Source organism: Haplochromis burtoni, unplaced genomic scaffold (assembly GCF_018398535.1).
Source record: "Haplochromis burtoni strain Fernald_Lab_line unplaced genomic scaffold, NCSU_Asbu1 Contig_973, whole genome shotgun sequence".
Classification (NCBI taxonomy): domain Eukaryota; kingdom Metazoa; phylum Chordata; class Actinopteri; order Cichliformes; family Cichlidae; genus Haplochromis; species Haplochromis burtoni.
Window position 1 is genome coordinate 45200 of NW_024583334.1, and position 9589 is coordinate 54788.

A 9589-nucleotide genomic window follows, 5' to 3' on the forward strand; every position below is an offset into this window, starting at 1 on the left:
GAAACTTTCGTTCTTCTTTGTGCACTGATTAGATCAGAGTTTCCTGATGTCTTCTTTAGATAAACCTGCTTGCTGCAGACCTCACATGGTGTCATGTTGGACTCCACCAGTGCTGTACACTGACTCTGTTCCTCTTCCTCTGAAGGATGTGTGCTGTCCTTCTTAGGGTTGGAATGGGGAGCTTGATCCTTCAGGAAGGACCTGGAGTAGAGATGGTACTCCTCCTTGTTATGTTGTTGCAGCTTTCCACAGATCCTCTGAATTTCCAGGTCTCCATCTAACTGCTTATTAGCAGAGAGCATGAAAGAGACAATCTGAGGCAGGTTTAACAAATTTAATGCCAATTCAGGTCATACTGTGAGGAGTTCACAATATGTTGTACTTTATACATAAAACCTGAAAGACAAATGAGCAGCCTTAATTCAGGGATTTTGAGTCAGTAGCTTTATTTTGACAGGGGAAAAAAAGCAGTGGAAGAAATATGAAAAACCACTTCCTGTTGGTATCCAGCGGCCAATAGAAACGTAGTTATTTCTTTGTGCTTTACAGTCTTATTGATCTGATCAACAACCAGTATAATCCCAGCATCAGACACATGATATCACGTCTGTGTGGGGAAATCTCATTGAATGGAAAAATCATGTTACTGGTTTAGGTGGACATGGACACCTGTACTCAACCAATCACATCCACAGGAGTAATGCCATCCAATCAGGTTCCAGTTCTCTCTCTTCTGCTGTGCGACATCAGCAGTTTGTTCAGTCACAGTTTTAATGCTGTTTCCATAGAAACAGAAGGACGCCGAAGGCGTGAGCTCACTTCTTCTGCACAGAGCCTTTATGGAACAGGTAGATGGGCCGCTGGTTACCTGGAAACACAAGCAGACAGCTCAGATCACACACACACACACACACACCTGTGCAGTGTAACAGTCTTCAGGTAAACGTCTGCAGTTATTCAGGCCTGCTGCTGTTAACTAACAAGGCATCACCAAGGTGTGAGCGGCAGGTGTGCTCAGTGAAACTGCAGGATTTTACTGGGATATCAATCATCAGCAGTAATGCTGACATACAGTCTATGGATACAGCTAGGCTGGGTAGCATTAGCTGGCTCACATACTTCAGCATCTGTGTCACTGTATTTACAGGTGTGGTCATCCATCCACTCACACAGGCACAAGTGTCCGGCTAATGTTTAACTTTTCTTTTTTCTGGGTTAGTGTACGGCAAACATGTTTAATGGTTTATTATTTAACAGCAAGATGATTAAACTTTGAACACAACTCAGTGTTCCTACAGGCAATGATCACAAACACATCAGACCTGGTTTTGGGAGGGATAAAGCAGGCTAAAATTAAACGCCTGCAACGGCATTCCCAAAGCTCAGATCAACTTCATGGAAAATTTTTGGACAGGTCCATCTCCCAGAAACTAACAAATTTAACTAACTCTACCGATCCTGCCAAAACGAGTGGTCAAATATGAGCCAGAATACACCGGAGCCCTGATGGGTGCGTATGTGCATGCTGTCACCTGTGTGTGTGATGAGTCTGTAGGAGCTGAAGCCCACGCTGTCCGTCAGGTAGGAGGTGAACTGTTCAGGCCTGAGCCTCAAACTCCTGCAGTGACTGAACGTTGTTTTCTGGAAAACCACAGAAATGAACTTTTTACTGGATACACGTGCTGCTGAATGTTCTTGTATATACACAGAAGCACAGATGTTTACAGACGCTCCCTGCATGCGTGTTTAGTGAACCAGTACCCATGAATAAATTCATTCTTCTGCCAAAATGCTCAAAGTGTTGCAAATGAATACACAAGGACACTTTTACTAACAAAGTTAATGCAAAATATCAGATCATAGTTACTCCATAGTTACTCATACCCTTTGATCTTTTAGGAAACCATTACGACTCTAAAGGACGGGACTGTGATAGACACACAGTGTTGAGCACCGTCACTTCCTGTTGCTGTTATCTCTACGTGTAAAATCTGATCTTTATACGTGTGAATACTTCCTGCTGTCATCGATCACACTGTGTCAGAAGGATGAGCAAAGGACAGATGCTGTTTCTCTCTCACACACACACTAACTGCATGATTATATTCATGTTGCTAGGCGTTACCGAGGCTCTCTTGCTGTGGCAGTAGCTGCTCCACGGTTGTGGCTCCAGGATAAATATTCCACCTGGCGACAGGCTCTGATAGGCTCGTTTGAATAGTCTAACCACACCTGCGTCACCTGACTGCAGCTGCACCCACTTGGTTACGTTGAGACACATGATGACATCATAATGGCCCCGCCCAGGCCAAGCTTCACGGTCTGAGACGTAGTCGCCCTGTGGGAGGAGTCACAGTGGTGAGCGGTGGCTGGACACCAGCGAGGGGTCTGATGGAGAGCGAGACTCACCTGGATGAAGGTGATGTTACTGGGGAACCTGGAGGAGGAAGAGGATGAAGGAGAGAGAAGGGGAGGAGCTGAGAGAGGGCCCCGACTCACCCTGAGAGACAGAGGGAAGGAGAGGAGGGAGAGAGCCTGTTGGAACTCCTTCATCAACTCCTCCTGCCCCTCCTCCCCTTCCTGTTCGGGAGGAGGCGGGGCTACCGTGTCTTTCCTCTTCCGTCTGTCCTCCAGCACCAGGTCATGTGACAGGAAGTGTCTAATGTTCTGTATGGCAGCACGGACGAGCTGCTTGTCTAGCTCCACCCCCAAGATGTGGGTGGGGTTAAATTTTCGGGCAACAGCCAGTGTCATGTGACCAGTGCCGCAGCCTACATCCAGAACCGTCTTGTCTCTGAACCAATCAGCTTCAAGGACCCGGAGCCTTGGGTCTTCCTCTGCCCCAACCCGCCCCTCCCACTTGTCTCCATAAAAACCTTGGTAGCCATAGTAACGGCTGTGGTTCCCGTACTGGTAGCGGTGTTTGTCCTTCTTCTTCTCTCTGGGGTTAGTGGAACCAGTCTGAGGTCCTCCACACCTGCAGGAGGTGGTACAGATGTCATGTGATAAAGACACCCAATCAGATCACAGTGACTACTCAGTTTAGACGACACACTCACCTGGCAGCTTTAGCCCCTCCCACTAACGGTGTCTGGAATTTGCTTGGCGGAGCTACAGTCGTTGTGACAATGGCGCTTCCAGCACCATCTGCCGACCTTGTCGAGGTGGTGCGTCGCCGCTTTCGTTGCCGCCCGTCACCCTGGCTCCCAGGCTTGTGGGGGAGGCCAGGTGGAGGGTGGGTGTGCCTCCTGGGCAGGATGGGGGACGGGGCCACGTCATCTCGGCAGGTGATGGCAGTGTTGAGCTCACAGGGGAGAGGAGATGGAGGAACGCTGCCCTCTTTGTTCAACAACGGTACTGCAGGCAACAAAACAGACGTCCATGCACAGACTTCACTCAGGTGGACTCTGCAGGTAGAACAGCTGCAGCCAGGTACGAGCGAGTGTAAGGACACAGGCCCACCGGTTGTTTTCTCAGTTTATGTGTACACACCACACCGGTTCATCCACTAAGTTCAGAGCCGTTGTTACGGTTCATGTCTGATTTAAAGCTACAGACTCAAACCAGACATTCACAGGAAGGAATACAAAAACGATCAGTGCGCCATGCAGATCAATTATTACAGTTATACAGAGGAGCCTCGGACCACGAGGGACTACAGACGGGGACCATAGCCCGCAAAACGAGCAAAAAACTGAAAAAAAAATTTAACTAATAACCTGCTGCATCACATTATTGCATTAAATATGAGAGCGCTTCTCTGATATCTTGATGAATATCTGAAAAAAACCTGTAGATTTACTGTGTGAGCTGCTGCAGTTTCCTGCTCGTCCACCGGGTGTCAGTAAAGCTGCAGGTGTCTCACCTCTGAATCCACCTGTGTGGGGAAACAGCGGCGCTGCTGCCACCTCCTTGTCTCCTTCGCCGTCCCCTGCTCCTACTTTGTGGTGTCGGGTCCTGTGCTTCCTCTTGGACTTCAGTGGGGACAGCAGGACCCCTCGTCCATCCTCACCCCCCTTTCCCCCTCCCTTCAAGTTCAGAGGATCAGTGATGTCACGAGGCACCAGGATCTCTACGGGGTCTTCGCCCCGTGACGGCAGGGGTGAGCACTTTGGTGTCTCCTGATTGGTTGTTCTGAAGAAAAGGGGAAGAGCATAAAGGTGGTGTCAGCGTTAAATCCTGCAGCAGTGACGTTATATTGATCTCTGAATGAATCCACCAATAACCTCCTCACCTGTTTACTTCCTCGTCCAACAGCGAGTTCAGGTTCAGCGGGTCAAAGATGTTCCCGCCCAACAGGAAGTGACTCGGTAACACAGATTCTGACAGACTGTCGCTGTTGGCGCGGCGTTGGCGCTTGGTCAGCCCCTTGAAGCCCACGCCCATGGAGTAACGCCTCTTCCCGAGTCGCTGAGTCGATGGAGGAGGAGGCGGCGCCGGAAGGGCCGGCTGGCTGTCGTCAGGCGGCTGGAGGCCATTTTTAGCCCGGATGATGGGGAGGGGTTTAGCCAGCTGCGGCTGCTCTGATAGGCTGATGGCAGCGGGGAAGACGGGGCTGAGTCTGATGGGCGCCTCATGGGTGAGGACCGCCTCTTTGTCCACTGACATCATCTTCTGCCGTCTAGCCAATCACAGTGACCTGCAAAAGAAGAAGGGGGTGGAGTCAGATTCAGCAACTTAAGATAAACCATGAGACATAAATGTATAATAATTACTGAATTATTGATCGTAACCTCATTAATGAAGCTCTATTAGAAGAGTGAATACAAACAGAAAAAACCCAGCTGAACCTGAACTCAGCACCAGAAGTTTTATTATCCGTTAATTGTGTTTTCATCCTCACTCAGGGTTTTATTTCTTTATCCGTTTCGTTTTTTGCTTTTCCCATTTTCAGGTTCTTCTTTATTATTGAGCAAAAATTTCCATGTAAAGCTAAAAGAAAATTTAAAATGTACCCTTTTCAGATAGACTTCGCAGGGGAAACCTGACAACCATCGAGTTTAAAAACAGCAGCTGAGCGGATTATTGCAGAAACGTAAAAATCTATAAATTATGTTCTTGTGTAAAAGTGATGAATGTTATCAGTTACTATGAACACGCTGCACTGTAACAGAGAGTGTTTGATAGCTCAGCAAACTAACCACTCTGCTGCCCGCTTAGCTAACAGTGTTTGTCCCAGGTTTGCTCCTGTCAAACAAAGCGAACTTGTCTCTCTCCCTCCTAAAGTGGGATTCATGTTCATGGTTAAATCTGCGCTGTAGGCACATCGTAACATGACCTCCACCTCTAACTACACATCGACATCGACACAGCCTGGAACAACCGCGATTAGTCTGTTTGGGACCGTCATTTCCCCCTGCACATTCCTGGATCAGCTGGAAGGGAGAAAGCCAAACTGCAGGGATAAACATTCACACACATGTGAAGGCTGGCAGCACCGCCCGTCAAACACCATCTGTAAACAGACCTTAAGCTCATTCTGCATTAACCTGAGCTCCACTCCTGAGGATCCACGGGATCAGATATTTACCCTGAAACAACGGAGGGACGTCTAAACTCAAAAAGGTTTTCTAAAAAACTCATTTTAAAATGATCCTCAGTGCCAGAATAACACACAGAAGGAGCCCAAACTTCATCCCTAAAAGGACTTTAAGTATAAGTGCCATAAGGAAGAGCATCTTTCAATGAAAGCAGTTTTGAGGGAAATCTGAGCTGAAACTGGGATGAAGGACCCTCAGCACCGACTTAAGCTTGAACTTTCTTTTATACCCTGCCTCCATCACACAGCCAATCAGACATCCTGCCACCTCTGCTTTGCATCCTGATGGTTTCCAGAAATTTGTATGTAACCTGACAACTTTAGTTTTCTTTGGGCTGACATCCTCCCAATCAGACTGCGATGTGTGCTCAGCAGGCTTCCGGAGGGCAGCCAAACAGGGACAAAGTTGTCATATTATGGAGGGCGCTGAACAAGGCTTTAGTGATAAATGAGCAGAAGAAGTAAACTTCAGAGGGGTGAACGAGACAAAAACTGCATCTCAAACGTAACTGTGACCTCCTGAAGGAAGTTCAACATCCTGATGTTTCAAAGTAAAAGCACCTACATGAGTTCTTTCTGATTAGTGCGTCAAAGTGTCACTTTTATTTGTGACTCTTACTTTGAAGAATAATCGAAATAAAAATTCTTACAAATATCGTTAAAGCAACATTGATTTATTCTGATTACTTCAAAGTTCTTCACTCAAACAAATCAGGCAAACGTCGTCGATCAATAATCAATCACTGACTGATCGATTGTACTCACAGTGTCCTGCAGAGATCACCGTCCGCCGTCCAGACTTCACCCTCCGAGTCTTAGAAATATCCGGTTTATGTTTTTGTCAGCGCGTGTGCGTGCGTGCGCCCCCAAAATCCCGAGGAAACCCCGTCCTAGCCCCGCCCCCGTCGCTCACTCCGCCAATCCCTGCGAGCCCTCATGAATAATTCAATTGCACTACAAGAAACAAACACAGTTAGCTTCTGCAGCTAGCCGCCTAGCACGGAGCAAAAACACACGCCCCTCAAAGATAAACAAGTCCCGAAACACCACCGGAAACCCGCTGTGTGCATGAACACAAGCCCGCACCCAGCTCCCCGTGCATGTGCCGGTCAGTGTGCGTGTGCTCTGTAACGGCCCGTGACTTCAACTATAACAGTAGACTTCTGCTACGACTAGCTACTAACTACTAGCTGCCTTCATCGTGCTCAGATACTCGAGCACGCGCTCTTATACGCGACGGCAGGGACCTCGTGCTCGACAGCAAAAGTGTCCAATCGCGTGCGAAGTTGAGCCCCGGCCTTCACGGGATCTGCGATGTTGATTGGGCGTTATTCGGGGAGGGCGGGCGAATGGAGCGAGGAGAGAGGTGTCCTGAGCAGTGCCTGACTAGAAAGGCGAGCACAGCGGAAAACAAACGGCGTAACGGTGAAAATTAACGGTTCACCGGGCGGTGTCCGGCAGCTGCACGTGTTAACACAGATAGTTAATGAGTCTAATAAAGTTTCAGCAAGAGACGTTTGAATTGAACGCTTGTTTCCCTCAGAGGGAGCGTGAACTCGTCCCCTTAGTATGTGGGATTTTATACCCTCAGTTTTGCTCTGAAGGAAATATAAACTCCCTATATCCGATCATATCCTCCAGGATAACAGATAAACGTCATCAACTGTTGAAGGTGTTTCTGGGGCAGATAACATTGCAGCATTATGGAGACAGCATTACAGTGCGTTGTTTAACTGTATAAAAAGTGAACCATATGAGGACAATCTTGACATGAGTAATGACACAATAAGTGTAAGGACACATGAAGTATATGAAGCCATTCATAGGTTGTCTGATAATAAATCCTCTGGTTTGGATCACATCACTGCAGAACATTTAAAACATGCTAGTTTAAGGCTAGCTCCTCTTTTAGCACTCTGTTTCACTGGGTTTATGATTCATGGCATATTACCAGACTCAATGCTGTGTATTTTACTGGTACCAGTTATGAAGGACAAAGCTGCAAAAGTGAGCTGTTTGGATAATTACAGGCCGATTGCACTAGCCAGTATTTTATCTAAGGTGTTAGAAAGAATCTTGTTTGACAGAGTTAGTGTGTTCATCTCTTCTCTGGATAATCAGTTTGGCTTCAAACCAAAGCACGGCACTGACATGTGCATATATGCACTCAAGGAAATAGTCAGTTTGTATAGGGCTAAAAATTCATCTGTCCTCATGTGTTTCATTGATGCCTCTAAGGCTTTTGATCGAGTGAACCACAGAAAACTTTTTGATAAACTGAAGAGACGGGGAGTTCCTCAATACATCGTGAGGATTCTCTCTTACTGGTACGCTCATCAGAACATGCAGGTTAAATGGGGAAGCAGTATTTCTGCCCCCTTTGGTGTCAGCAATGGTGTCAGACAGGGTGGGATTTTGTCTCCAATTTTATTTAATTTATATGTTGATGATTTGTCCATACAGCTGAGAGCCTGTAACACTGGGTGTATATTAGGTAAAGCACTGATAAATCATCTTATGTATGCAGATGACCTGGTTGTTTTTAGTCCAAGCAGTGCTGGGTTACAGGATCTTCTTAATGTCTGTACTGAATATGGTGTGCAATATGACATTGAGTACAATGCTGCTAAAAGTGCTGTTTTGATATGTAGAACCAAGCAGGATAAACAGCTAAATTTCCCTTTGTTTAAACTGGCACAAAAAACTCTTGAAGTTCATAAAAAGGTGAAATACCTCGGTCACTTTATTACTGAGCAAATGAATGATGATGATGACATATACAGACAACGGTGTAAGCTCTATGTGCAGGCAAATACTATTGCACGCAAATTCAGCTTTTGTTCACTTCCAGTTAAAGTGGCTTTGTTTAAAGCGTATTGCACACCGCTATATACTGCCCCCTTGTGGTCATCCTACAAACAATGTAGCATGCAGAAGCTGCATGTTGCATATAATGATGCGATGAGAATCCTTTGCAGGATACCTAGAAGTGGTAGTGCCAGCCAGATGTTTGTAGCTGTGGGTGTTTGGACTTTTAAAGCACTTTTAAGGAAGCTAATGTTCAATTTTAGAGAACGACTGGATGGTTCGAGTAACAGTATAATTTTAGCACTCTACAGATCCGACACTGAGTGGTTCCCGTTATCTCTCCTAATTTGCAGTCAATTTTTTTTGCTGTTATGACCATTTATCTTTTTGATTGCGATTATATTTTTTTATTCTTTTAAGTTTTATTTCCTTCTTCTCTTGATTGCTGAATGAATCTGCCCTGCTTCAGGCTAGCATGGGGATAGGAGCAGAACAATAACACCACACAACATCTTTCACGGATTAATTTTGGATGCACAGTTTGATTTATTGAGTAAATGAAGTACATCTTTAATGCTGGGTCTCAGTTTTTCTTCACTATAAAGTAAAGCTGGTGTAGTAAATCACAGGAGCAGTATGCGATTTGATTGTTTGTCTTTAACTCTGTGTGTTGCAGACCACAAGCAACGGTTTTATTGGTCAGAAAATTGAAACCTGTTGAAAATAAATTGAAAAGTTCAGATCCATGGTTCCATGGTTCCCGATCATGTTATCTAAACCGACCGAGTGGGCCACATTGGCCTGTTTGGCCGGTCAGTTCTGGCCCACGTGCCATATGTTTGACACCTCAAACAGCTAACACCTCTAACAGTTTAACAGCGCAAGATTTTTATGGTGCTCCATGTTTCCCTGTTTCAGAAAGAGAAGCTGCCTGCACGTGACTGAGTTTACATTCATCTGTTTTATCCAGATTAAGAGAGAGCAACAGACCCACTCATCCACTCAAACATTTCACAGCACTGTGAGTCTGCAGCTGCACCACCTCACATTTTAAATTTTAGATTCAAGGACATGAAAAAGTTAAGATGTAATACATGTTCCACTAAGGCCAGAGTTTACTACATTTTAGACAGACTGATAAGTACTTTTACTTTGAGTACAGTTTTGAGGTACTTTTACTATTGATGCTTTACATGAAAATTTAAATATATATGCTTGAATATTTCCATTTTATGTCACTTC

At 45.8% G+C, this 9589-nt stretch overlaps 2 protein-coding genes across 2 annotated transcripts; one reads left to right on the forward strand and one right to left on the reverse strand.

Annotated features, from left to right (window-relative positions):
• Positions 1-17: 17 nt before the first annotated feature.
• Positions 18-6759, reverse strand: LOC102311374 (7SK snRNA methylphosphate capping enzyme). Its single transcript, XM_042216232.1, has 8 exons — positions 6305-6759; positions 4235-4639; positions 3866-4134; positions 3060-3357; positions 2410-2977; positions 2126-2338; positions 1533-1641; positions 18-868 (listed from the first exon to the last, which is right to left on the reverse strand). The coding sequence occupies exons 2-8, from the start codon at positions 4609-4611 to the stop codon at positions 816-818; spliced, it is 1887 nt and encodes a 628-aa protein (XP_042072166.1). The 5' UTR covers positions 4612-4639; positions 6305-6759; the 3' UTR covers positions 18-815.
• Positions 6760-7178: 419 nt separating this feature from the next.
• LOC121812949 lies at positions 7179-8722 on the forward strand. The gene is made up of 2 exons (XM_042216224.1): positions 7179-7546; positions 7895-8722. The coding sequence occupies exons 1-2, from the start codon at positions 7310-7312 to the stop codon at positions 8720-8722; spliced, it is 1065 nt and encodes a 354-aa protein (XP_042072158.1). The 5' UTR covers positions 7179-7309.
• The last annotated feature ends 867 nt before the right edge of the window (positions 8723-9589 follow it).

What these genes read in the sequence shown, in the direction of transcription:
- LOC102311374 (XM_042216232.1), bottom strand. Translation starts at nt 4,611, where the DNA reads ATGATGTCAGTGGACAAAGAGGCGGTCCTCACCCATGAGGCGCCCATC. An exon ending in GTAACATCACCTTCATCCAG is followed by an intron (nt 2,339 to 2,409) that starts GTGAGTCTCGCT and finishes CTCCTCCCACAG; the next exon opens with GGCGACTACGTCTCAGACCG. An exon ending in GCCACAGCAAGAGAGCCTCG is followed by an intron (nt 1,642 to 2,125) that starts GTAACGCCTAGC and finishes GTGGTTTTCCAG; the next exon opens with AAAACAACGTTCAGTCACTG.
- LOC121812949 (XM_042216224.1), top strand. Translation starts at nt 7,310, where the DNA reads ATGAGTAATGACACAATAAGTGTAAGGACACATGAAGTATATGAAGCC. An exon ending in TGAAGGACAAAGCTGCAAAA is followed by an intron (nt 7,547 to 7,894) that starts GTGAGCTGTTTG and finishes ATGCAGGTTAAA; the next exon opens with TGGGGAAGCAGTATTTCTGC.